A 27546-nucleotide genomic window follows, 5' to 3' on the forward strand; every position below is an offset into this window, starting at 1 on the left:
TGTTAAGAGAGCCCTCACCCTCACTTCTCCCTCTCAGTAAGTTGAATATTTTAGTTCAAGGGGATTCATATAGGCTACAAATGAAGATACAAGATGAAGAACCAGACTAAATATATGAATTCTCTTGACTCTAGAGATGCCCTGTGTTACCCAGTCCAATATGGACTTACTGGAAAAAGAGATTTCACTGCAGGAGGTCAAGGATGCAATAAAGAGGCCTTAGATCAGGTCGGGCTCCCGGAGGGGATGGCCACTCATCTGATTTTTATTAAAAAATTCAGTGATATTGCCCCTAGACTTTGCACACTTTGCACCGGGAAAGAGCCTGATGTCTGCAAGTATGACAAAAAGCTTGTTCAAAATAATCCACAAAAACGGCCGATTTCCACAGTAGTGTTTTAGCTATAGACCCATTTCATTCGGAAACGTGAATGGCAAAATACTCGCCAAAATATTATCAAACACTTTTACGACAATCACAAACCCAGACCGAGTAGGTTTAGTTCAGGGCCGATCATCTGCAGATAACATGAGAAGGCTTCTACATACAATGTGAAGAAACACAGTTAACCCAGAGGAAAATCTCACAGAAACGCTTTGCACACATCCCCACTTAAAATATTCATGGCCTTCTGGTAAACTGTAGAGCCTCACATCATTCAATAATCAATAAACAGGGAACAGTTAGCAGAATCATACTTGTTTTCAGCATTTTAAAGTATGAATATAAAAGTGGATCACCCTACTGGGGCAAGGTGTGATCATTGGTACTGCAGAATTTTAGCACTTGTGCATGTTTTGTTTTCTTTAATAGCGAAATGCAAACCTTAGCATACTAACATGTTCACAATTAACTGTGACATTTCACAATATAATGCAGTATTCAGATGTTTACTGTGGAATTAATGCAAGGTGTGGCTATTACAGCCACGATTACTGCACACTAGAGCCGTTTAATGAGAGTCACGTCATCTCCGTTCATTCCAATTAATAGCCCTTTTCTTTTACAGCAATGGCGGCTCATGGAGGTCAAGGAAAAGTGGATAGGGCAAGACGTTAGGAAGTACTTTCTGTGTCCTCTCTTTATACGGCTCTGGTAGTACCCGCCCCAGGCTGTGAGAGGCAGCAGAGTATCTCAAGAGCGTCCCCATATTAACAGACGAAGAAGAAAGACACAAGCTAGCCTGTCACAACAACCAGCTAGCATAGTAGCATAGTAACATTACCCCGAAAAGACAATTCCCCCCTGTCAAAATGGAAGTAAATCAAGCGAAACAGGAACACCTACTTGCATTAAAAGGTAGTTAATTTCCTTTCAATAGACTTAATGATCTGATTCTAGATGATGGTTTAGGGGTGAAACAGACGCGTAGTTGTGTCATCTGTTGTGTCTTTTAGCTGCTAATAGCGCTAGCTGAGACGCTATTAAACTCTTACATTCGATACTATACAACCAAGGATATTTTTGTGACAGGTTTAGCTTTAAATAATCATTTTCTTGTTAATATTTGACCTCAAAGCTGAGATTGAATGACGCTGTTAACCAATAATAGAGCAATAAATAGGCCATATAACCAGCTAGCTAACGCTGTTGTGTTGTTAGCTAATTTAGCTAAGAAATTAGTGAATTAAACTCACTAGCTTTGTTATCTATGTTAAGCTGTGTCTGTTATGCTCTTGTCACTGCATAAGCAAAGATGCTCCACAACAGCTGACTCAAATTATGTGTCAGTCAGCTACTGAGCCATTAAAATACATGCTTCTGATGAATGTGTAGCCAATAAAAGTTGTACACATAGTGTGTATTTCTAAGATGCAATAAGTCAAAGCTCCAGATCTTGCTTTGAGAATATGGATCCAGTGCACACACGTTTTTGTTGAAAGCTGACAAGCTGCTAGAATGTTCCTGTTAACGTTAAACCATTACTAAAAAGCTGAGTTCATATCAAAAGCCTAATCAGTCAGACTAACCATTCACCCTGTCAGAGACAGACAGACAGACAGATAGATAGATAGATAGATAGATAGATAGATAGATAGATGTATTGCAATACAACATAGGCTGTTAATGCATGACAGCAAAAGACTACACTAGACGATGACCTGTTTGTCGTAGTCTTATGTTGGACTGAAGCCTGCCTCTCGTCACATGACAGGGTGATTTCTACCTAGTTCTGACATTACTGACTCTAGGATATGCTCACAGCAATTACTAACCAACTTGTGTGTCCAACCGCTGACCGCTGTCACTTTGCTTTGCAGTGATGCGGTTAACAAAACCGACGCTCTTCACAAACCTGCCAGTGACGTGTGAAGATCGAGATCTGCCAGGTAAGCCTGCTTAGAGTTATTGCTGTTTTGCAGGGCCACCACCATGTACGGACAGCAAGGAGGTGTGACACCTGCGTTAGCTAACGGCTCATTTAGTGTCTCCTAGTAGTTTTACAATACATGAGGGTTTTTTTTTGCCAGACTTCTCAGACTCAACACTCTTATTCTATTCCAGTCTATTAAATCCACGACTGTGATTGAGAGGCAGCACAGGCTTCAGAACACAAATGAGGAGTTTCTATCAACATTTCATAATCATGTGCACAATGGAAAGCAACATCAGGACTGACACCAGGCTTCAATGGATGTCTTAGTTCTTCTTTTGGCGTCTCTGAGAGCGTCGCTTCTGCTTTTCCTGTTCTCCAAATTAAGCTTTCAACCAATAGCTGACATTGTCTGTGGTTGCGTTAGGATTTCACAAACATCTCACTCAAGACAACAGACATGTTTGAGATATTCACTTGAGGGAACAATGGCGCATGTCTTAATGTCATAAAACTTTATTAAAGGGGTTAAAGGGGTCAACACGTATACAAAAAAGTGCAGTCATGCTTTTACTCTTTTCCTGCAAACACGTACTGTATAGTCTAGTCGCCGTTTGGTAAACAGATCAAAATGTAATGAAAATATTCAATATCATATACGTTTTGAACTGTACTGAGCCAGTGCACATCTGTATTATATATTTACACTCTCAGAACCGTCTCCTGCTGAGCAGTTCAGTGTTTGTTTCCCCCTCTGATGAATTACGCGACAGAGAAATGCGAACGCCGCTCTGGTAACTGAGCTCCTAACGAACCATGAATCACAATGACACTTCTCAGAAGGATCACTATTTTTACAAGAGGAGCAACGAGCTGACGGCTTATCTTAAAGTTCACCGTGGCGCACCTTCGCGAAGGTAGTCCTGCAGCCGTGCGTGGAGCTGCTCGTATGGTGGGCGGCGTATTCTAATGAACCTGCATGTGACACAGGAAAGGGGAGCCAAAGCCGAATGGCTTGTTGGATCACATGTTTTCTGATTGATCTAATAGAGCCAGATGTATGAGTGACAATCATAATATTCAGACAGAAGTTAGAACCCAATGAAAACCCTTCTGGTTCAGATTGCTTTTAAACCCGATCTTCAAAGCTCCTGTATTTCTGTCTGTGTGCAGTGAACAGAATACTCAAACACTTATACAACACCCAACTGTCTCTACATCTTATCCATCTACGCAGTCCACAGGCGGACCGGGACTGTGTCAGCTGATGGCAACACATTCAATTCATTGATATTAGTTCCAAAATTTGCAACAACTTATGTGAATATGCATTAAAAACACCGGAATGGGACAGGTGTGGGACCGACTTGAGATCTTAAGGTTGTGTGTGTATAACAGAAGAGACTTTACTTCCTTTATACAGTTTGAGGTGGGTGACCGTGGCTAAGTGGAGAGCAGGGCTGCCTTTCAATCAGAGGGTCATCGGTTCAATCCCTGGCTATTGCTCTACTAGTCTCATGTCCTTGAGCAAGACACTTAACCCCAAAATGTCTCCCGTAGCTGTGCCTACGGTGTGTAGATAGATACTAAATTGTAAGTCGCTTTGGATAAAAGCGTCTGCTAAATGACTGTAATGTAATGTAATTGTTATTACAGCAGTAACTCGTTTGGTTTGTTGGTTGAATCACGTCTGTCTTTGCTACAGCTGGTTATTCTAAGTCTTGTGTGAGCTCCCGCTCTCAGTTTTTTGTGTGTTTTTTTTTCCTCTACAGGGGATTTGTTTGATCAACTTATGAGGGAGGACCCCTCCACCATCAAAGGAGCAGAGGCGTTAATGCTGGGAGAGATGCTCACATTACCGCAGAACTTTGGGTACTTAACGCCAATCGGCTGTTGGAGCATCGACCAATGAGCGCTTCGTACTTTTTTTTTTAACGGAGGAAACTTTTGTTTTTAAAAGTTTAACGACTTTGACTTTTCCCACAGGAATATTTTCCTCGGCGAGACCTTCTCCAGTTACATCAGTGTGCACAACGACAGCAGCCAAGTGGTGAAGGACGTTCTGGTGAAGGTGCTGTAAAAGAAGAGCTCTCTCCCAACACTTGTTACACTCTTTTCCTCTCCCGTTTTTTTACCCACAACTACCGTCTCGTGTGCACAGGCTGACCTACAGACCAGCTCCCAGAGGCTCAACCTCTCGGCGTCAAACTCCGCAGTAGCAGAACTCAAATCTGAATGCTGCATCGATGACGTTATCCACCACGAAGTCAAAGAAATTGGAACACACATGTGAGCGTATTTACACTCCCTTGCGATCTCTACACAGATTAAAACCTATTTCATGTGTTTCTGCTATTCTAAATGTTTCTTTCCTTCCGATTTCCAGCTTAGTGTGTGCGGTCAGTTACACCACTCAGTACGGGGAGAAGCTCTATTTTCGGAAGTTCTTCAAATTCCAGGTGAGTCGTATTTTTAAGCGTTTTCTCATTAGACGACGGTCAACCCCTGTGTGAGCTTGGGAGGAGACCTGAGAAATGTCACAGGTCCACAACAGAGCGAAACGCAATTACCATCCCAGCTGTGGATTCGGCGCGTTTCAGTCTTCGGCTCTCAGTTTCGGGGACCAACAGTAACCCTCCTTCCCTTCAGCAGCATCAGCAGCTTCATCCCTCAGATTCTTCCTTTTTCCCCTCAGCTGAAGATTTACGGTCGTTTTTTTTCTCGTGGAAATAAAATCTGTTTGTTCTGCCCGAATGGAGGTACAGTGTGAGAAAACAACAGCGTTCATTTTGCAATCTATTCTCAATCAGGTCTTGAAGCCGCTGGATGTGAAGACAAAGTTCTACAACGCAGAGGTAAGTCTCTCAAATACCGTCACCGCGGTCATGCAGACTGTCTGCGCCGCGACCTCTGACCACGTCGTTATGCAGAAACGGCCAGTATTGTACGACATGCTTCATATCATACTTCATATTTCATAGTTAGGAACGTTTCCATATGCTAATAGGGGCCATTAGTGTAAGAATGGTCTCCTTGGAAAACCCTTGTACCTCCAGTAAAACAAAAGATTGTTTCATGAGTTTGGAGATCAAGCGTTTTCCTCACAGAGGCGACAAGCTTTTTTCCTTTTTTTTTTTTTTTTTTTTTTTTGTCTCATTTTACCAGTAGCTTTTTATATATTAGCCGTGTGTGCAAATATTCATTGTCATCATCTTTGGCATGTAACTTCATTTGTTTATTCTGTCTTTGTATTTTATTTTCTCCATTAGAGTGACCTCAGTTCTGTGGTAATTGTTCCTTCTGTTCTCATTGCTGAACGTTAGCTTCTCTTCATCTTTCTGGGCCCAATAGAAAGGTGCAAAGTAGAAGAATGGAAAGGAGTACATATGAATCACGAAAATGCCCTTTAGATAGTCAAAGACATAATATTTGATTTCACACCTCGATATGAACCTTCCATTATTTTTCTTTTGCCCTTTCTTTGGACGCTCATGCTTTCTTGCAAACTCATATCCTACACAGGGCTTGGACTTTTTTAATTGAAGTGTGTGGTGTTTAGATTGCGGTGGGCGGGAGTTGCATTGATTATGCAGTTCATCATCAAATTATGCACCGATGATTATTCCCAAACGTTAACATTGCAGACGTGAATCAATGTGCACAGATGCTTTTGTCTTCCTGGGTTGAAGGTGCGATGCAGCCAATGAAGTTCTAATTATCAGTGATTATAAAACCCAGATTACTTTCTTGTTCCAACCATTTACCATTGGGTGACATACATATTTGTATTATATATATTATACGTGACAAAATGTGTGGTTTTCAGGGGATTGGTTGGAATGGCTTTGCATGGAACAGAGATGCTGAGCTGTGTGATTTAACAATAACGGCTCATGGTCAGTTCTTATGTTATGAATTGCAAGGCATGGACTAATCTCTGCTTCTCTCTCATTGTTTCTTACTGTATAGTAGAGGTTGCACTCCAGCTGTGACAGTTGTGTCGACCACTGAGAGTAACTTTTCTAGAGCATCAACTAGTTGCCTACAGTCATATATATATATATATATATATATATATATATATATATATATATATATATATATATATATATATATATATATATATATATAGTTTAAGTTTCTTTTATTGTAGCATTGTTTATTATTGCTGTAAGTTACTTTACTTTTAAATGTTAAGAACTGATAAACACGTCAGGTTTGGGTATGATTATCACTCATTTGTTGGTGGAAGTTAAAGTATTTTCGGATATAGGACATATTTGTCATATTCATAGGTAGTGTATAGTATAGTATAGTATTTCAATAAGTCATTTGTTAATCCGTTTATTCCACAACAAGCTGATAAACGTGACTGCAGAGCAGAACAGTCATTTATTCATTAACACTCTGTGATGCTCATGTCTATAATGCAATAGAAACACTGCTATACAGGACTGTATAATTATAGTTATAAGCTCTTATCAATATTATTATAAACAACGCAGCGTGCTGCTCCTGTATTTACATTTATCACACACACACACACACACACACACACACACACACACATTTTTAAGCACACAATGATAACTTAGAGTAACTTATAATCACATCATGCTTTATAACAGTGATTGTAATGGATTACAACTATGGGATAATACACTATGATCCTTGCATATAAAACGTCATGAGTTATTGTGATACTTGACCTAAAAAGTACTTATTAAGTGCTTTATAATGTGTTATGATGAGTGCTTATAACTGTAGTTATTATCAGGAAGTTGTAATGCATACATGTATGTTTACGATGTGTTATAGACACGGGCGTCATAGACAGCGTAGACAGTTATTCCTCTACAAAGCGTCGAATGAATGAAAACACAACTAGTTGATGTTTGAGAGATCCCTTTGAAGGAAGTGTGGATCTGTCAGTGTGCAACCCCTACTGTATACTCCGCTGGTCAGCACCTGCACTAACAATGTCCTCAGAGGTACACTGAGCAAACTTCATAGAATCCAACTGATGTGACGTTAACGCTTCAATGTTATTCATTTTGTTTTGTCTTCTGAGTCTTTATTTTCCACGTGACTCTCACAGCACTTTAAAAGTAGAATAAAGGATATGTTCACATCTCACCTCAAAGCATTGCTCGCCTGCTCATATGTGCATCAAGAGAGTTCCGGTCGTGTGCGGTCGTCCCTCCTGTTCATGCCGGCCTGAAGAGGATCCGTCTCCAGTGGAAGCGATGGGGCACGAAACCCACAGTCTCACTTTTAAAGTTCATACCTGCATATGCATCATATCGGCTCTGGTCAAACTCTAGAAGGTATTTGTTTAGGACTGTGGGTTTTGTCCCCCCCGTCTCTTACGATGTTGTCAGAAAGGTGTCGCTTCACAGGCAGTATGGACAGGAGGGGAATCGCAGCAACCGGACTCTTGAATCGCTCATATGGACACGTGAAGAGGACCGATGTGAACCTCCCCTTTAAAGGCCGTAGGATTTTGCACATAATACCTAGCGATGAAGCCGGTGTGTTGCTCAGTTCGCCTTGGAGATTCTGTGACTGCGCTAGATTGTGAGCAAAAGCATATTTTTTTATCGGTGACCTCCGGCTTCTCCGCATCCAGACGGATGAAGTGTTCCTGGAGGCTCAGATCCAGAACATCACCACCTCACCGATGTTCATGGAGAAGGTCTCTCTGGAGCCCTCCATGATGTATAACGTCACAGAGCTCAACACGGTCGCGAGCGGAGACGACGGGTAAAAGCACTTCTTTTTTTTATTTTAGTTTCTCGTTTAATGTATTTGCCGTCAGCTTTTTTTTTTTTTTTCCTTCCTTTCTTTCTTTCTTCTTCTTCTCATTCGTAACTTTTTTTCACATGCCAGAGAGTCCACATTTGGCAAAATGTCCTACCTGCAGCCCATGGACACGCGGCAGTACCTGTACTGCCTCAAGCCGAAGCCAGAGTACGCGGAGAAGGCCGGCGTCATCAAGGGTGTGACGGTGATAGGGAAGCTCGACATCGTGTGGAAGACCAATCTCGGGGAGAGAGGGAGGCTGCAGACCAGTCAGCTGCAAAGAATGGTATCAGGATGCTTCTCTTAAGCTACTGCCAAGAGAAAAAGAATCTGGTTATTCTTCCTAATTTCATTTTTTGTCTTCCAGGCTCCAGGGTATGGAGACATCAGGCTGTCGTTGGAGATGATTCCTGACACGGTCAACCTTGAAGAACCTTTTGACATTATCTGTAAAATCACCAACTGCAGGTAAAAAAAAACAACAACTTACGATAAAATGCCTGAATTACAGGCATGACCCAGTAACCATTTTTTATTCTTTGTGACGGTCCCGTGTTGTAGCGAAAGAACCATGGACCTGGTGCTGGAGATGTGTAACACCAGGTCCATCCACTGGTGCGGCGTGTCGGGGCGTCAGCTGGGGAAGCTCAGTCCAGCCGCCTTCCTCTCTCTGCCCCTCATGCTCCTCTCATCCGTCCAGGGTCTGCAGGTAATGGTCGAGACCTTCAGAATCATAAATAAATTCATATCCTCGCGCTGATCTTCCTCACCGATATTCTTCACGTCCTCGTTTCAGAGCATCTCCGGATTGAGACTCACGGACACATTTCTGAAGAGGACGTACGAATATGACGACATCGCTCAAGTGTGTGTGGTCTGCCCTTACACCAGCAATGAGTGCTAGGAATTTTATGTAGCTGTTCTTCTTCTTTCTTTTTTTTTTGTGGCATTTTGGCACACATGAATGGACCAACAGTGGAATTCTGCACATAACTCTTGACATTTCACTCTTTTTTTTTTTTTTGCAACCTGAGGGGATAACACTGTACATTTTAAAATGAATTGTGAATAATATAAATCACTTTCTTCTGGAAATAATGATGTAAATGTGCATACATGTTAATAAAAACTCTGTGATCTTTGATCATCAGGGTGTCCATGCTGGGTTTTGTCATTTAAAATGACATACACATACAAATCTTCATTTTATTGTGAAGACTTTACATTGTGTTGTTTAATGGAACTTGTGTAGACTGCCCTAAACACATGTTCCTCTGATAAGTAGACAGGGCTCTCTGAAGTTTTAAACCAAATTTAAACCGTATCACTGGCCGTACTGTGTTTCCACTCAAAGGAATACTTCACCCCCAAAATGATGATTTGTATATTGATTGCTCAGCCCATGTTACCTTGGATTCTTGAAGAAAACTAGACCCAACAAACAACCAGGCTCGTTTATCCAGTCGTATGCTCACTGCTTCCCAAACACATGCAGCCTCTGTAAAACCTGACTATCCAAAACACTTCTGCAGAAACAGTCTTCTGCTGTTGCGGAGGTGTTTTGTATAGCATGTTTCAGCGTGCATGTGTTTGGGTAATTGATATACAAATGGTCATTTTGTCGGTGAAGTACTCATGTTGAAGATGCTTCAGCAGCGTGGACTGATCTCTCTTCTCGATCTGTGACGTTCAGCCTGCTGAAGTCTGGGGCTTGTGGGAAATGGTTGAAATGGCTGCTTTAAAAAAAGCAAAAATATTTAATAAACATCATTAGATTTTACCATTTTCATCTTCACGTATCGCGTGAGATACGTGACATACAGTTGGAAAAAAGGCTCCGTTTCAAGGCTGGGTTTTTAATAATTAGTTTTGTTACAAGTGTCGTATGAGATGTTAAACCACGGGGGTGGGTGCTGCTCTTCCGTGGCGATGCTGTGGGTCGGGATCATGGTCGGGATATCAGTGACTAACACGCTCTGAAATGCATGCTCGGCCTGCCAAGCTATGTCAACAAATCACAGAGAAGCTTGGATTACAGCATGCACTGAGGGAGAGTGACTTCTGCTCAGGTAGCAATACTCAACTATACTTATATATATATATATATATATATATATATATATATATATTTTTTTTTTTTTTTTTTTTTTTTTTTTTTCTTTACATTACAAATTTGGAATTCAGCACCTTTTAAAACCCTTCTTGACTCGTAAAAATCCCTCATCTGTCAAAATCTACGCCTAGTTTGTCACGCAGGTTTTCTGTTCTAAACTATCAGCCTCCAAACCCCGAGATGAGGTGACATGACATCACCATGACATCATCAGGGGTATCGGGGGAAGTATTAAATTAATAACGTGTGAGCCTGCTGAAGTGATGTTCTTGGATGTAATGTAGATCTTGGAATCAAACTGATCGTTATTTAACACAAAGGACGTCACGCTGCTTTCATATAATAACGACAGAAAAGAACAAATCAAAAGCATGAGTGTGACAATTTCAAGATATTTATTCACAAGTTTTAGACAAAACATTGTGCTGCCCTAGCATATTGTTTCCATAAAGCGTCTGATCTCAAATACCAGATTTAAGAGCATGCAAAATGAACAATCTGTATACTCTAGTTAATCAACAATTAAATATGCTTAAAGGGGAGATATTTATTTTTTTTCTAAAGTGCAATAACAACATAATGCAGGCCGCAAACACTGCTATACAACGACATAGTTGTCTTAATCAAAAGTTGAGCAGTGCTCGATGAAAAGCAGTGATGGGAAGCTCCCAATAAACGAGTATTATAACACGCGTATTCTGTCTACAAAAATAATATTGAACAGGATGCGATATAAATCTGATGTGTTCCGGTTATTGTATCAGACAAAGCTGAGATGTTCCCTGCAAGGCTGTAAAAGTACATTCCTCCCTAACCCTCTCACGCGTCGTGACTGGACAGAAGGACCCTTAACTCGAAACATGAAGAGAGTATTTTCAGCACATATAAAACACGATCTCTGCGGAAATGTAAAAGCGCTGAAGAAATAATGTACTCGTGTTCCCTCAAGTGGGCGGAACGAGTTCTTGGCTCTTTTTACGATTAGGTGTTTACAATGTGTTTTTGCCCTACGTGTGTGGGATGCTTCATTTCATGGTCCGGTTTCTTGGCCTTCACCTCTTCCGACCCCCAGAGTCTTTCGTCACAGTAAAGTGCCTTCAACCCCATCCTTGTCTCTTCATTCCAGCTATGCCGGGGATTTGATTTCAAGAAATGGGTGTAGAGATTGTAATCGCGCCGCATGGTTGCCCTCCCTTGAGGGGAAAAAAAAAACAAAAAACGAGGGACTGAAATAAAAAAACAATGCATGTTAATGAAGCAAATGTATTCTTTTAACATCAGATAGGGCTTTTTTTGGTTTTAAATTAAAAAAAAAAAAAAAAATACCTTAGTAGATCATGAGTGCTCCTCGGCGCTGCCGCTGAAAGAGCGGCTCCGGATGTGGTTCCTCAGCTGCTCGATGAGCTCTGGGTTCTGCTGCTGGATCTGCTGGGCAAACTGTTGTCCCCTGACAGAGAGAGAGAGATGAAACAGCTGTGTTTACAAAAGCTCACATGAGAAAACGTTCAGTTTCTAAGAAGCGGTAAAATAAATAAAACGCCTGCTGGGGTGAATAGGACAAGAGGGACTGTCCCCTTCCACACACCTGATCACTATACATTTCCCAAAATGTTGAATTACTCCCTTAATATTATACATTTAAACATGCACAGCTCGTATGAAACTCTCTTTAATCCATTTCATTTAAGAGTTGAGTGTACTTACGCTTCAATTAAGCTGGAAATGTCTGACAGTCCACCCACTCCTGCTGCAGAACCCCCGACTGCATTGGACATCATTCCTGACATACTGACCCCACACAGAGACACGGTGACGGTGAGTCAAAGAATGTTTCTTTTTTAAAACGTACACTTCACTCTTAATGCAGTCAGTTCCTTTTAACACTCACAGCTGTTGAACTTGTTGGTTCTGCATCACGCTGGCGGCCTGTAAATAAACAAATCCCAAGCTTTAATCCACCGTGTCCCTCACACGAAAAGGACAATTCATTTCTGATCATGACGGCAATTTTGTGAGGAAAAACAAATCTGGCATCATCTTGCGCCGCACATACAAACACAGCTATCTGATTTTAGATGTGTAAATGGTGATTTTAGGCACGCTTGCAGGAGCGTTCTGGGCTCGGCAGACGTTCCCGTGTGTCAGTCGTTTAACGAGTCAGGACTCTCGGGGGGGGGGGCAGACGCGGCCCTTTCCACTAGACAATAACTGGGTTGATTAACGGGCTAACTGTCACTCGTGGGACTAATTAGGGAAAGTATCTGGTCTAACCTTAGCAGCGGCAACACAAGCACACGACAGCTGTCTGTCAGCGGTAACCTTTATGACACAGCCAGGCTCTTTATGTACAGTGCATATATATATATATATATATGCACATATATATATATTAGGACTCATGCCTACCATGCTGATGAAGGCGGGGTTGTTGATTAAACTAGCCATGTCGAATCCCAATCCAGCGGCAATCTGTGGCACACATTCACCGACAAAGGTCAAAATAGATACTGCTCTGTAATATATGTGAGCTTTAATAGGATATTAAATATATTAATACATCACATAATGAGGAGAATACAGTTTGCTTTTGACTTACTGGGCTGGTGGCTTCTTTCTGCTTCTGCTCTGCGATCTTCAGGTTGGATTTGTAGGTCTCGTTCTCGGGGTCTAGCACCAAAGCTTTCTTGAAGTAGGTAATTGCCTCCGGATACTTGTTCATGGCCGTCAAAGCCAAACTGGAGCCCCACATTGAAAGGACACACGTCATTTTTTGACACACCTTGAAATATTCTGAGATTTCTGTTTGAAAGAAGAAAAAAAAACCCCGGACAAAGCTCACCCCATCCTGCCGTACGCTTTGCTGTAGGTGGGATCGATCCCAATGGCTCTTTCGCAGTCACCGGTTGCCTCTGTGTAGTTCCCCAGTTTACTGTGAGCCGCAGCCCTGCAGAGTGTTAAAGTCAGACCTCGTGCGTGCCGTTATCGCCGGCTGACATTAAATCATGTCGACGTGGCATCCCGCCGTATAGCTCGACGGTGTGAAATGCGCTGCTTGCTGTTGTAAATACCTGTTACAGTAGTACACGGCGTTTCTCAGGTCCAGGTCAATGGCCTTTGTGTAGCACTCCACTGCACATCTGTAGTTCTCCTCCTTCATGTGATTGTTCCCTAAAAATACATGTAAACATGTCTTATTCCTGAACCTCTTTACATTGGCTCCTTGTTTGTTTTCTTATCCATTACTTCTCTTCTCTTATTGATCACCTTCAAGGCACTTCATGACCTGACTCCAGACCTTATTTTAGAACTTTTAAATCACTGATGAACCTTCTGCGTAGTTTACTTCGTTAGTAGAAACTAAAGGGGGCGGAGCTTTTGCGATCAGGGCCCCAAGGATATTGTTCTTTGGTCTGAGTCAGTGTGTTCTTTTAGGTCTCCTCTAAAAAACAAGCTTATCCTGATTTTTTATCTGAGCTGCCTGTTCAGATAGATTTGAATTCAACAGTCTGAGTACAAGCACTTCATGGTGCTACAAGGGATGTTACAGAGGGAGGTAACAGGTATCAGACTTTCGTGATACTAGAGTTAGAATTAAAGAGTTTGAACGTCACCTTCATTCTTTAGTTGCTCTGCTCGTTCGGTGTCTTCCGGGGACGGGGAGGTCTCTGGTACGGTAATGTTGTCATTCTAAGTAAATGCAAAATAGAAGAATCACCACTGTGAAGGGAAATGATCAGTGGCTGTGTTGTAAACAAAGGCTCGTTGTGATGGTGGACATTTTGACCTGACAGAAGGAACAGTGTATCGTCCTCCTGATGCCGTACAAGCTGAGTTAATCAGCTCACGTGAGCCGTACACGATGGTAGAACGTTAAAGCAGGGACCCCCCCCCCCCCCCCCCCCCGGTGGATCGCGCAGTACCCACCTTCAGCAGGGAATTGAGGAATATCTCCGTCAGAGGCTGTGGCACGGCGAGATGGCAGTCACTGGAGCTGATCTTAAAGGTTGTCTCCAAACACTGTACGGCAACTGCAGTGACAGGATGACGTCGGCGATGTAAATTACATTCGATCGATTTTTAAAGGTAGCAGCCAAACAACAGTGTTATTATGGTGAGTCAGAGCTTGGCTGCACATCCAGAGTGAGAAATCAAAGTCCTGTTCGTATAGAATGAAACACGACCGCCGCACACACACTGCACTGTGCTTCTTTCTGATGATAAAACCCGCTGCTGTTTATTCTCTCTTCGTCAGTGTAGCGAGATGAGAACATATGCATGTTATCGGCTGACTTGGACAGGACAAGTGTCCTACATTTGTAAAGCACACGCGCTCGGTGAGTTGACCTACCTTCGAGGCTCTCCTGCTCGTCAGAATTCAAAGAGCCGCAATGTGTTTGATCTCGTAGGAACTGCACAATAGAGAATGCCAGACGCTTCTCCACTGCCATTTTTACCTCGAATCTGCTGCACACACACACACACACACACACACACACACACACACACACACACACACACACACACACAGGACGTCGTTTGGAGCGAAACAGAAAAGGCACCCACACAAAAGAAATGACTGTATTAATCATAGGGCGACACTTTATATAAGGGTGTAAAAGCCATATCTCAAGTTATGCATCGCTAATACATGACAGCAACAGTTTTATGAGTGGCTGCTATCAAAAAATGGTCAAGTCTTTTGTGATTAGTTTGCACTTAATGGGTTTGCGTGGATGAGAAGAAATCAAAGTGTAGAAAAAATATTTTGGTACTGATTATTATTATTAGTATATTTATTCATTAACTGTTAAAACCCTGTTGATCTGCTTCATCAGGACTGCAGAACACAGTTACTCACAGCAAGATGGTGATCAAGAAAACATGTTCCCAGGGCATTTAAAGTCATGCATTCAATTATCATCGGTCATTATTCATCAGTCAAGCACCTGTTTTGTACTCTTATTATAAATGGTTAAATTATTTATGATGCATATGGTTACATGGAGGTTTTGATGACTTGTTAAATTGAAATCAACCATAGTCAAGTTATTATCTAGTTATTAACCAGGGCTGGACTATCAATCGGACAAATGCTCACAAATGTTTTTTGGTTAGTTCAGGAATTTGCATTATATATAATAACTGATATATTGACGCTGCAGTTTAAGCTTATTTTATGGGCTCTTATTATAGAAGACAAATTACCACAACATGAGCTCAACATCATATTTTTTTTCACAGGAGGCCCCTTAACACATTAATCCAGCCATGTTATTATTCTATTACAGCCAACAAATACTACTAGAAAGGATGCTGGTGAGCATCTGGTTCTTGTTTCCAAGACAACTCACAGGAGGATGAAAGCAAAATGATTCTTGTTTGTACCAAGAAAAAAAAACATATACTCCATGTTGCGATCTGTGTTGCAACATCCAGCAGCTCCAGACATAATCTTTGTATCAGCAGGGGCACATAAGGCCACCACATTGGATTGATATGGGGAACATGATTTACAGACACAAACACCGCCTTAAATAACCATCACGTGCTGATGACGCCTTTCGTAGGTTGCGTTCATTTTGGGTCCGGCCACCACAGCCACTCCTCCCTCCGTGTGTGTTGACACGCGTAAACGCAGTGATGCAGAAGCTGTGATGTAATACCATAATGGGAGACGATGTGTATATGTATTCATCATACAGGCATTATAATAAAAATATGTATATATGTACAATGCATTCCAGGAAATACCACCAATGCGGCTGGCAGGAGTGTGTCATATATTAAAAAGCTTGTCTGGAAAAACAAGGCTCGCGCGCTGTGCAGCTTGTGTGATGCTGGCTAAAACCATCACAACCCCTCTGTCAACGCGGCTGCAAAACAGGCGCGAGGAGAGGAAAGAGAGGTCGACCTCATATCCCCCCCCCCCTCCACACACCACCACCCCACCCAACCTGCAAGCTAATTTATAAATAACATTGTGTCAAAGGATGCTATTCAGTGTCCCCCCGCCCACCTACCTGAGCTCTTTTCCAGCTGTCTGCTGCTACGGCGTCATGAGGACTTGTGTCGGATTCGATCTTCCTCTGCGCCTGCGCCTTAAAAGCGGAAATAAGAAGCGGTTTTTCCACAATTCTGCGGGGGGAGACCGCTGCTCGTGGCTGTGCTGTTTCGGACTGAGCCACACAGTAAGAGGAGAAGGAAGAGTTGTTGTTGGCTTTTTGTGCAAAAACCGCTTGAAACCGCTGACATGTGTGCGCTGAGAGTTGTAGTCTGCCGCGCGCTTTGCAGGTACGCTTCAGGATGAGTGCATTTCTGCCTTGTTTAAGCATGTTTAGTGCGCCTCGTTACATTGTATCTTCATTTTATTATTTCCTGTTTGTTTTATTTAGTACCTCCTAATCATAAAAAAAGGTATATTGAAATGCTAGCCTTTTGCCCCCACTTGCACTTAAACTAAATAAATCACTGATATGTTTATATGTTTTGGCAGCGGTTTGCAGCAGCTGTCTTCCAAATGATTCCATGCTTTTATGTTCTTGTTTCTAAAGGCTTGCCATGCCATGAAACTCTACACTAAGTGTAAAAAAGGTCACCACTCACTCAGCATGGAAGAAATGCTGGGCACGTTTCAAGTGTGCCCTTGAAGAATGTGTTGCCTACAGTAGTGCCACCTGTTACGTTCAATCTGAGGCTGCAGCACTGCCTTTTTAAACGGTGAGGTTAACCGGGGGTGTCCCGTCTCTGCTTCTTCACAGCGTCTCCAAGCCTCTCCTGAGAATGACTATCCAGAATGGGTGTGCGATATCTGCCAGGGACTGCAGCCAGGCAGGGAATAAGATAAACGCACTGCGATGGGACCTGACCCCAGATGACATCCGCACCAGGACAGACGGCCTGATAAACAGAGTGAAGGCGGCCTATGATGACATTGGATCTCTACAGATAGAACATGTGTCTGTTGAAAACACCCTGAAAGCCTTGGCTCACGCCAAGCTGGATTATGCATGTAAGTGTTACAGAAGTCTGGCGATAGTCTGCATTTTTTTCTTCTTCTTGTCAACAATAAATTGATGCTTCTAATGCATAACGTCTATAGCCAAAGCCTCGATGTCATGTCTGATAATAAGCCCCTATTTATTTGAGCCAGAGCACGCATTGAGGATTTTATTACGTCCATTGACTACATTTACCTTCAGCACTGATTGGGCGTCGACATAAAAGGTGGGATATTTTCCTTTTTAACTACAGCACCAAATGTGTATTCTTCCGCAGCTGAAAATAGTCCCCAACAGACACATAGTTTTCACCTGTTTGGGTTAAAGTTGCTAAAAACTTAAGTGCCCAGGCTTTAGATTTGTTGGCAATAAATTTTATTGCCTTTTTTGTTTGTTTTCTATTTCTGTTCCCGTAGCATCGCTCCATGTGCTTGATTTCCCGCAGTACGTTTGTCCTTCCAAAGAGGTTCGGACCGCGAGCACAGAGGCAGACAAGAAGCTGTCTGAGTTCGACGTGGAGATCAGTATGAGGGCAGACGTGTTCAAGCGAATCACAGCCTTGCAGGTACGCCTTACTATGTCGCAAGGTTGATATGAAAACTGTCCTTCAAATGTTAAAGTAAGTTTTTATGGTGAAAGATGTGGATTTGAAACATTTCTCACAGTAGCTATGCCAATGATGTCAACCAGATAGGTCCTTGCACGGACTGAAGAGTTTATGCCATGATGACCTCACTCCCGGTTCTTAAAGAAATTGAATCTGATCTATTCAAAAGTTAACCAATGCCAAATATTATTCCAAACAGTAAGTGGCTGTAATGAAATAAGTGTGGTTGTTTGTTTGATTTATTGTTTGTTTTTTTAACAGAAAAAGCTCCCAGACAACCTTTCACCTGAAGAAAAGCGATTCTTAGACAGACTTGTTACATTAGGCAAGCGGAAAGGACTGCACCTGTCTACAGATATACAAGAGGTAATCTGATTATGAACGCTACTTTTACTTTTGACCATTTTTTTAAAAGTCGTAGCAAAGGCCAGTCTTTTTATTTTGAAGTTCGATTATTGGGCTACTCTTATTTTTACATTTGGACCACAAACTGTAATTTTACAATAATCATTTCACATCCTGGAAAACTATTTTAATGTTCCTAACTCTTTTTTTTTTTTTTTTTTTTTCTCTCCCCCAAGGAAATAAAACGAACCTACAAGCTTATCAGTGAACTCTCCATCGAGTTTAACAAGAATCTGAATGAGGACAATACCTTTCTTGTTTTGTCTGAGCATGAATTGGGTAAGCTTATTCTGCATAAAACTCAGTCTGGTATTATAGTACATAATATGCTTTTGACCGATGCCGTTGCCCTCTTCTGTTAAGGTGGGCTAGCTGACAGCTATCTCAATGGACTGGACAAGGCGACAGATGGGCGGTATAAAGTGACCCTTGAATATCCCCATTACTACCCCCTAATGAAGAGGTGTCACATCCCGGAGACCAGGAGGAAGATGGAAACCGCTTTTCACAGCAGGTGTAAAGAGGTAACTGGAGTCTGATCATTCATCCGTGGGTCCGACACTTCCCCGAACGCAGCGGGATCCGTCTGTTTTTAACTCCAGCTGACGCATGTGCACCTGCAGCTTTATCTGGAGGAATACTGTTACTTATGCTACTTATGCTTAAAGTTGTAATCCTTAAGATTTTCACGAATTCAAAACCGCTTTTTGATTGTAGCCATTCAATGTATTTGCATTCAGTAACTACATCTCTATATGGTCGTGATGACTATGTGGAGTCCCGCGTTGGGGTTTAAATTGCCTACTTACACACAAGGCTATCATAGGAAATGATGTATGCACGTAATCCAGCGTTACTGTTTGTAATTTGATCTCATTGATATGAGCTTCACTGTTTACCGTTCACTTTCATACAGCTGTATCAGAGCTGTAATAAACTGCTAATGCAAACCACTCTCCTGCTGCTGCTGCTGCTGCTGCTGCTGGCACATTAAAAGCATTATTCAACTGGTCAAACGGGAGGTGGCTTTTATTGTGAAGCAGGAAACGATCTATTTGACCAAGTGGTAAGAGCTGACCGCGATTGGTCAGGGTTTTTATTTATCTATTTATTTATTTTTTTGCTACAGTGGATCACTTAACTATTGCGGGGAGTAACGGAACAAGAAAGAGGCGGAGTGGCCCACAGAATGGTGGGGGGGGGGGGAGGTCAATTATTGACTGACTTCTTTATTATAAGAGCTCAGTCAGTGGCTGCACTGTAAACAGATTCGCCAGCAGCTCTTGTGATCCTAAAAGGTAGCTGCTCAACAGTGTTTGTTGCCGTCAGAAATCCTGGCCCGCTGTCAAATAGCCAATTAAATGACGTCCTACGTCTTTTCCTTACCGCTTTTCCTCGACCTCGATGGAAAATGTCACGAGGTCAAGGAAAGAAACGACGGAGAATTCGCAAAGGACAACCGCGGCGCTCAGAGAATCCGACTGGGACGGTGGATATTATCTCCTTTCCTTCCATTAAAGGATGGTCCAGTGTTCCCTATGCTAAAGGAGAGAAGAAAGGAAGCACTTTTTTCCGTAGCATTTTCTCGCTATATTATCCATTTTATGAGCAAAATGATATACTGTGTAAAATGTTCACGTTGCATACATTAGCTGGTGTGTTGATCTTATTTCTTTCTTCTTTTTTTTTTTTTCAGGTAAACACAGCAATCCTTGAAGAGTTGATTCAACTGAAATCAAAGGCCGCAGACTTACTTGGTTACACTTGCCACGCGAACTATGTGCTGGAGATTAACATGGCCCAGAATGCAAGCAAAGTGTCTGACTTTCTAGGTATGACACCTTTGACATGTCTCCACTCTGAGAGAGAGAGAGAGAGAGACACACACACACACACACACACACGCCCACACACACGCGGCCACATACATGCAACGCGTGTGTAATTTGAGATGAAGGAAAAAATAACTATAGGAGAGAAATGCTACACCGCATGCATGTGGTGAATGTTGCACTACATTCCTCTCGTATGTAGTGTACATACAGTAATGTGCTGTAGTAAAAAAAAAATCCTGCTTTATTGTTTTAGATTTAAAAATATTTCACTTTGATTTGTGAGAAGGGAGTGAGACTTTGTGCTTTAAAATGAAACTACTACATATCTGAGCTGTGTCTCTTTGGCTATGAAGACTTCTTTTTTTCCCCCACTTTACAGACACATTCTATGAAACGCTGAAGCCCGTTGGAATCAAGGAGAGGAAATACATTCTCGCGCTGAAGAAGCGGGAGTGCCTGATGAAGGGCTACCCGTTTGACGGACAGATCAATGCCTGGGACTTGCCCTACTACATGAATCAAGTGGAGCAGTGCAAGTTCGCTGTGAACAAGGACAAACTGATCGAGTATTTCCCGCTGGACGTGGTGACAGAAGGACTGTTTGGCATCTACCAGGAGCTGCTGGGTCTCACGTACACGCAGGTGGAGCGCGCTCCTGTGTGGCATGAAGATGTCACGCTTTATTCAGCCCAGGACACTGAGACGGGAGAGGAGATCGGCCAGTTCTACATGGACCTGCATCCCAGGTAGAGAGCGTGTCACTTTAGGGCTGCAACGAACAATTATTTTCATTGGTCACTTTTCTGTTCTTTGATTATTACGTCTATAGAATGTCATAAAAAATGGCAATTGCAGTTTCCCAGAGGCCAAGGTAATGTTTAGATGTCTTGTTTTTTTTTTTCTCTGACCAACAGTTAAAAATCCAAAGATATTCCATTCACTGTCTCTGAGGACAAAATAAGCAGCAAATCCCAAAACCCTTTGTAAAGCTGGAACTAAGGAATGTTTGCTCCAGATGCAGATTTTTGTTCTTTTTGTCAATTAAGTGGCGGCACTAATGGGGAATGTATGTTTAAGATATGCAAATGATGCATTCTCTTATCAAATATCTGATCATTTACATACATTTCCAGAACAGAAATCTGAACATTGCATTCAGCCAGGTTCAAAATGAATCTTGTTTCATTGTGTTGACATATCAGAGTCAAAGTGTCTCAAAGTGGTTTCTTTTTTATTTCTCCCAAAATTAGAAAATATGTCAATATCGATTAAAAAAATATATATACTTTCACCATGTTTTTAGGAATAAAATGTCCGGGGGAAAAAAACCCATTTAAAGATATGTATTGTAAAATTACATACATTTTGCAAAACACTACTGAAAAATGGGGGGGGGGGGATGTAACTAATAGATAGTGCCAGGATATCCCCAGTTCATTCCTTACATTAAGAATTTTTTTTTTAAATGTTATGTTTACATATGCAAACGAGCCATAAAAAAAGATTGGCGCCATCAGTCCTTGATCTTTGCAGCGTGATTTCATTAGTGCCTTGCCGTGTGACATTTGCGAGCTTATCTTCCACCAGGAAGGGAAAGTACGGCCACGCTGCCTGCTTCGGGCTGCAGCCCGGCTGCAGAGGACCCGATGGAAAACGCCGGCTTCCAGTGGCGGCTATGGTGGCTAACTTTACCAAGCCCAGAAAAGGTTATCCATCTCTCCTCCAGCACCATGAAGTAGAGACTTACTTTCACGAGTTCGGTCACGTTATGCACGAGCTCTGTTCCAAGGTAGGCCATCGGCTGTTTCATCGCATTTGCAATATCGCGTGTGCGTACATTGGATTAAAACCATGGAGCCTGTTTGTGTCAGACCACTTTCTCAGAATTCAGCGGAACCCTGGTGGAGACCGACTTTGTGGAGGTGCCTTCTCAGATGCTTGAGAACTGGGTTTGGGAGAAGGAGCCTCTGAGGAGAATGTCTCGCCACTACAAGGACGGCACCCCGATCCCGGACGATCTGCTCGACAAACTGATCGCATCCAGAGTTGCCAACACTGGTCAGACAAAAAAAAAAAAAACATCCAAACATCTAACCATAGAATATATATACAGAAGTCAAGAGCGCTGACTTGTTTATCCTCTGCAGGACTGATGAACCTGCGTCAGGTAGTCCTCGGTAAAGTGGACCAGTCGCTGCACACCAGCCGGCGGGCCGACACAGCGGAGGTGTTTGCGAAGCACTACCGGGACATCCTGGGTGTTCCTGCTACACCGGGTGGGTTGTAACATTAGTATTAGTGACGAGAATTGAGAGTATTTATTTATTTATTTATTTAATCGTCTTAATTCATTTCCTCTACGAAACGCATGCAGAGGACTTTTTTTTCCTATTTTTTTGTATCGTGGAACGTGTTAATTTTGATGACAGAGAACTTCTTTCTGCAGGAACCAACATGACCGCCAGTTTCAGCCACTTGGTTGGAGGATATGATGCTCAGTACTACAGCTACCTGTGGAGTGAAGTCTACTCCATGGACATCTTTTTCAGTCGTTTTAAAAAGGAAGGCATTATGAATCCAAAGGTGGGAGTGATTATTATTATTATTATTATTATTATTATTATTATTATTATTATACACCATATGTATACATTATACCCATAAACGTGGAAGCATACGTCTCATTGTTTATGTAAAATGTCTTTTATCAGGTTGGAAAGGAGTACAGAAGGGTGATTCTGGAGGCCGGGGGCTCTGTGGATGGCATGGACATGCTGAAGACCTTCCTCGGACGTGGCCCCTGTCAGGATGCCTTCTTTCAGTGCAAAGGACTGATTAAGTCTCAGAAAACACAGACGCTGTAATTTTATGTTCTTTAAGAGTCTTTTTGTCAAAGCAATGGATTGTTTTTTTATTGTCCACATCAGTAGAGAAAGTGTATTATTACTCTGTTTAAGTTCTTCTACCTGATTTCTACCTGGCGACGTATGTTCAAACGAGTGGTAGATCATGAAGGGTCCTCCTGATGATATGTATTATTTACCTTATTCAGATTTAACGGGTCACAGTGACAAACGCACAGGTGGTTCTTATTATAACATTAAAAAAAACTGATTTATTCTGTTCAAGTGTCCCAGTAAGCCGTGAAGACGGCATGCACAATACTGTGACCCTGAGAACCAAGCAGCTAAATGGAATTCAGCCAGCATGAATTTAATTATTCACACTTTCACTTGGTGAAAATGTCTCCCTGTGGAAAAAGGCCTGGTTGTGAATGATCAGCTGCAAGTTATCTGCAATGTACAAATGCCTTTTTCTTTTCTTTTTTTTTTTTTAAAGTGATATAGTATTTTCAAAGATTACCAAAGCTGGGGATGGATACGCAAACAAAAGTTGTCATTTTTGGAGCTCTGTTGTCCTGTTGTGTAACGACCGAGGGAGACGATACACTACATTTGTATTCCTGTTACTAAAAATGTTAATGTCTATATATTTACAGATGTAGACGTGTAGAGATTGGAAGCTAGGTCAAAGCTACAGACATTTTTGAAAATGTAAAAAGCACAAAGTGTTACATGCCGGAGGATCTTATAAATGTTATACGGCAAGATGGCTTCCAAAGCCTCACTGAGAATGCCTGAAATACATCTGTGTTAGTTCCTATTAGTCTATTGTGAGGAAATATCTCCAGAACTGGATTAAGAAAACATTGTATTTTGGGGGAACTAAAATTCCCATGCAAGGAATAGTTACATCCTATACACCAGGGGGCGCCACATGATAGCAAATGTTGGTATGTGAGTTTTAACATAAGACAGAAAAATGTGTTATCGTTGGCGTAACGCCTTGTATGCTGTAAAATGACTATATCCTATTCATTAAAACCATGTACCTTTGGCTGCCATGAAGCCGCACACTGTTTGTAAATGATGAAAACGCCTTTTTTTAATGTATACACGTAGATTGATTTAATAAAATGTCTTATCTTCGCCTTACTTCCAGTCTGTGTGAACATACCTATCCGTGACCTAATCACAGAGAAAGGAAATCGATTGAGGGGCGATACTTTTGAAGTGTTCTTGTGCGGAGACTACTGAGCGCATCATCTTCTCGGGAGGCTCGCTGGGAAGCGAGAGAAGAAGGCGACTTCTGGTGGCCAGCCTACTCCTCCATGCAGGCGCAGAGGTCGCAGAGGGAAGAAGCCCACCGCTCCGTGTTGCTCTCAGACAGCCTCGATGTAGCGTCGGACGACTCCTGAAAAAAAGAAAAAGAAAAAAAGAGAGAGACAGAAAAAAAGGAAATTATGACTGAAAACACCTGGGTGCGGCACACTTTTTAGATGAAAAGGTTTCGCTCTGCCGGAGGTCGTTCGCATTTTTCTGCCTTTTGTATTTCCTTGCTGTGAATGTCGTGGACATTTTGGATTTTTTTTTTTTTTTAATGCTTTGTGTCATTAAGTCTTAACCAAATTAAGGACCGTTCCCCCCCTCCCCTCCCCTCTCGCTGTCGGTTGGTTTGAGTAAAGTAACTACTTTTTATCCGTGGGGGGACGACGGACGTTGAACAGCTCGAGGACGGTGTGCTGAGGAGGAGAATTGTGCGTAATATGGGCCAGCTTCGAGTTGCTCTTTAAGGGGGCAACGTTAGCTTCGCTGCTAACACACAAGCGAACCCGCACTGAACTCACGCAAAAGCTGTGAAGCTAATGCCCACTTCTCGACACACATACATATATATTTCGGGGATAGTAGCACCCCGCCCCACTACCTGGACACCACTGAATGAGACGCTGACTCGACATTAACTCAGGTAAGTCTCTTTGTTTGCGCAACTTACTGCTGCTGTCTGCGGGGCCCCACACAGCATGCTAGCATCGATGCTAGCTGCGTAGCGCTGAGGTCCCATTCTGACGCTGTCCCGACTTGAGTCTCGCATTAATTCAGTGATTTATTTTTTATTTTTTATTAACATAAATGTTAAGACTTTTTTTTCCTGCACTGTATCCGTGTTGTTAAGTGTCGTGTCCACATTGAACCTTCACCAGAGGTTTAAAGCAGCTGTCTGTGTGTTTCGGTCAACAGCTGTACGGTACATGGCTGCCCGTTTCCAATGTTCATGACTGCCTCCTTGTCGATTCGGAGTCTTTTTTTTAGAATATCCCGTATACCGCAGCCTAGTACAATTTTTTTTTTTTTAAATCAGCCAATAACATGTGGATATTTTATTGCGAATTCCCATTTTATCATTAATGTAACAGCTGCACTGCAACAACAACAGCAGCAGCATCTTTTGTTGCGGAGCACCTTCAGCAGCGCATCGACGGACGAGGGATTAGTCCTCTGTACGGTCAACATATCGGCGTTTTCGTTTTCTCACCACTTCACTAATCAGATTACGACCCCCCCCCCCTTCACTCACACACACACACACACACACACACACACACACACACACACACACACACACACACACTTAACTCCAATGTAATTTAATCCTGTTAAGATTTGTGATGGATGCGGAGTTAATCTCTTGGTTTGATTTCGGGGAATTCCAGCAGGTCCTCCACTTTATTTATTTATTTATTTATTTATTTATGTATTTTTTTATTTTACTGGACGGTACTGTGGGAATGCAGGAAGTCATGGAGTTATTATAACGTTCAGGTGACGATAACAACAAGCCTGCAGGTTATGAAGTATATCCCTGGATGCTTCGTGGTTTTTAAACCCAACCAATGACAGCATGACATTATGGACCGAAACCACCCAGACCGTAAACACAGTCAGACACATTTAGGCATCAGGGTTGATTATCTGACATGACAATACAGGAAGTGGAGGCCCCGCTTCAGACACAAACTCTGCAGGTATTTTATACATTAGGTAGATGATTATCCTCTGGTCTGCTTGATGAAATGCCGAGACTGCTTCTGCTGCGTTAAAACTCTGACGTTTGTCATCCTAGTAAAGCAGATCCGGTCTCTGATAAGCCATCAAAAGACCATCCCTGCTGTTGTAAAGTGTCAACAAAGACTGGGGTCATATCAGCTGACGGTGTTGTGGGCTCACAATCTGATGGCCTCATGTTTGTAGATGATTATCTTCTGGGCCTCCAGAGTTTCGGGTGGGGGGGTAAAGTCTTCAATGAGTACGACGCAGTTCTTCTGCCCTCCTCTCCGCTGGTTATATGCGAGACCGATCTTCTATATTCTACACTGTGTAAATCACAGACGCATGCACACAGTCACAGCGGTGCGTTTCCGTTTTCCGTTGAATTTATCAAGTTCCTCGTATGATCATTTACAACACACCTTATCTAGACTGGAAGATAAGGCTCACTCCAACAAAAGCCCTTCTTCCGCACTGCTCTTTTTCTCACACTAGTGCCAAAATGTTCTTGTTACAGACACAGTTTGTTGTGCCACTCGGAGATGGAAATAGACCTTCAACAAAAGCGGCGAAGCCATGTTTCCTTATCTCCATTACACAACAAAAAAAAAAATGTTGCCCTGGCTCCATAATGGTTAATCCAAAGCCCATAATGCTTTCGTGGGAGATGTTTGTTTTCCTCCCCCACCATATCTCTGAATCATTCTTTTGAGTCTGAGAAATAAAACTCTTGAAGGATTAGGCATTGTAATGGTCACCCAGGTTAAAAGCATGTCTTCCTGAACAAGCCTCAGACGGCTCTAAAGTCAGCCTGGTTTTCCTCGGTGGCAACACTGAGCTGAACTGTGAGCCAATGGGGTATCAGAGTTGGGGCTGTTTGATTTCATAAGGCAGTCAGAGGGGTGGAATTCATTCTTTTTAAAAAAAAAAAAAAAAAAAAAAGGTATCAAATTTCCTTTTTTATCCCCGGTGTTGGTGCTGAACACAGTGCTGTGAGCAAATGTAGTGTGTGTGTGTGTGTGTGTGTGTGTGTGTGTGTGTGTGTGTGTGTGTGTGTGTGTGTGTGTGTGTGTGTGTGTGTTTGACATTTTATATCCGATAGGGAAGCTTTTTTCTTTCTTTTTTTGTCTGTCTTGTGTGACCATATAAGTGCACATTTCCTCTCCCGAGTTCAGCAAGTCTAGCCTTGAATTCACAGTTGTGGTAAGAAAGAAAGAAAGAAAGAAAGAAAGAGAAACGCTCTCGAGAGCAATGTGTCAACAATGAAGCTGTTGACGTGGAATAAAGAACACGTGGGGTTAACACTAAACGCTCATGTGACGTTGTTGACTTGGTGCAGTTGTTGGCGTGTAGATGGTGAAGGAGGCCTGTGAGAAAATGTTGAGCCAGTACACACACACACACACACACACACACACACACACACACACACACACACACACACACACACACGGCACAGTTGAGCCGTCGTCAGAAGCAAACTTCCGATCGATGTATTCAGTCGGTGCTCTGGAATGGATGAATGGGTCGGCGTTTCTTTGTTTTTTTTTTTAAAAGACAAGTTGTGTGACTTGGGTTTTGTT

General features: G+C 42.3%; 3 protein-coding genes across 10 annotated transcripts; 2 read left to right on the plus strand and 1 right to left on the minus strand.

Annotated features, from left to right (window-relative positions):
• The first annotated feature begins 1156 nt into the window (after window positions 1-1156).
• On the plus strand, window positions 1157-9267 carry trappc13 (trafficking protein particle complex subunit 13). Of its 2 annotated transcripts, XM_068706593.1 has the most exons (13): window positions 1157-1300; window positions 2263-2331; window positions 4088-4187; window positions 4302-4386; window positions 4477-4604; window positions 4702-4774; window positions 5126-5170; window positions 5585-5602; window positions 7945-8078; window positions 8205-8403; window positions 8485-8585; window positions 8679-8826; window positions 8914-9267. In XM_068706593.1, the coding sequence occupies exons 1-13, from the start codon at window positions 1255-1257 to the stop codon at window positions 9019-9021; spliced, it is 1254 nt and encodes a 417-aa protein (XP_068562694.1). In that variant the 5' UTR covers window positions 1157-1254; the 3' UTR covers window positions 9022-9267. The 2 variants fall into 2 exon arrangements, with proteins under 2 accessions (XP_068562694.1, XP_068562695.1); XM_068706594.1 differs by lacking the exon at window positions 5585-5602.
• Window positions 9268-10593: 1326 nt separating this feature from the next.
• Window positions 10594-16341, minus strand: sgtb (small glutamine rich tetratricopeptide repeat co-chaperone beta). Of its 3 annotated transcripts, none has more exons than XM_068706603.1 (12): window positions 16251-16341; window positions 14579-14694; window positions 14155-14258; window positions 13842-13917; window positions 13299-13398; window positions 13070-13174; window positions 12827-12965; window positions 12637-12699; window positions 12119-12156; window positions 11935-12018; window positions 11557-11677; window positions 10594-11423 (listed from the first exon to the last, which is right to left on the minus strand). In XM_068706603.1, the coding sequence occupies exons 2-11, from the start codon at window positions 14676-14678 to the stop codon at window positions 11566-11568; spliced, it is 921 nt and encodes a 306-aa protein (XP_068562704.1). In that variant the 5' UTR covers window positions 14679-14694; window positions 16251-16341; the 3' UTR covers window positions 10594-11423; window positions 11557-11565. The 3 variants fall into 3 exon arrangements, with proteins under 3 accessions (XP_068562704.1, XP_068562702.1, XP_068562703.1); XM_068706601.1 differs by having other exon boundaries at window positions 10594-11456; XM_068706602.1 differs by having other exon boundaries at window positions 10594-11456; window positions 14579-14691; window positions 16251-16336.
• Window positions 16342-16357: 16 nt separating this feature from the next.
• On the plus strand, window positions 16358-22942 carry nln (neurolysin (metallopeptidase M3 family)). Of its 5 annotated transcripts, none has more exons than XM_068706596.1 (13): window positions 16358-16521; window positions 16989-17239; window positions 17645-17793; window positions 18097-18201; window positions 18417-18519; window positions 18604-18764; window positions 19937-20072; window positions 20455-20821; window positions 21663-21864; window positions 21947-22133; window positions 22223-22351; window positions 22522-22658; window positions 22787-22942. In XM_068706596.1, the coding sequence occupies exons 1-13, from the start codon at window positions 16481-16483 to the stop codon at window positions 22937-22939; spliced, it is 2121 nt and encodes a 706-aa protein (XP_068562697.1). In that variant the 5' UTR covers window positions 16358-16480; the 3' UTR covers window positions 22940-22942. The 5 variants fall into 5 exon arrangements, with proteins under 5 accessions (XP_068562697.1, XP_068562698.1, XP_068562701.1 ...); XM_068706597.1 differs by having other exon boundaries at window positions 16373-16418; XM_068706600.1 differs by lacking the exon at window positions 16358-16521 and adding an exon at window positions 17381-17454 and having other exon boundaries at window positions 17151-17239.
• Window positions 22943-27546: the final 4604 nt, after the last annotated feature.

This window comes from Cebidichthys violaceus, unplaced genomic scaffold, assembly GCF_023349555.1.
Source record: "Cebidichthys violaceus isolate CVI_PGR_0920_01 unplaced genomic scaffold, fCebVio1.0.p SCAF_12, whole genome shotgun sequence".
Lineage (NCBI taxonomy): Eukaryota > Metazoa > Chordata > Actinopteri > Perciformes > Stichaeidae > Cebidichthys > Cebidichthys violaceus.

Excerpts from the sequence above, each read along its gene's own strand:
- sgtb (XM_068706603.1), bottom strand. The coding sequence starts at position 14,678 with ATGGCAGTGGAGAAGCGTCTGGCATTCTCTATTGTGCAGTTCCTACGA. Across the intron at positions 14,259-14,578 it reads CGAGCAGGAGAGCCTCGAAG|TTGCCGTACAGTGTTTGGAG; the intron begins GTAGGTCAACTC and ends CTGTCACTGCAG. Across the intron at positions 12,700-12,826 it reads AGAAAGAAGCCACCAGCCCA|ATTGCCGCTGGATTGGGATT; the intron begins GTAAGTCAAAAG and ends TGTGTGCCACAG.
- nln (XM_068706596.1), top strand. The coding sequence starts at position 16,481 with ATGTGTGCGCTGAGAGTTGTAGTCTGCCGCGCGCTTTGCAG. Across the intron at positions 16,522-16,988 it reads GTCTGCCGCGCGCTTTGCAG|CGTCTCCAAGCCTCTCCTGA; the intron begins GTACGCTTCAGG and ends GCTTCTTCACAG. Across the intron at positions 21,865-21,946 it reads TGCACGAGCTCTGTTCCAAG|ACCACTTTCTCAGAATTCAG; the intron begins GTAGGCCATCGG and ends TGTTTGTGTCAG.
- trappc13 (XM_068706593.1), top strand. The coding sequence starts at position 1,255 with ATGGAAGTAAATCAAGCGAAACAGGAACACCTACTTGCATTAAAAG. Across the intron at positions 1,301-2,262 it reads ACACCTACTTGCATTAAAAG|TGATGCGGTTAACAAAACCG; the intron begins GTAGTTAATTTC and ends TTTGCTTTGCAG. Across the intron at positions 4,188-4,301 it reads ACATTACCGCAGAACTTTGG|GAATATTTTCCTCGGCGAGA; the intron begins GTACTTAACGCC and ends CTTTTCCCACAG.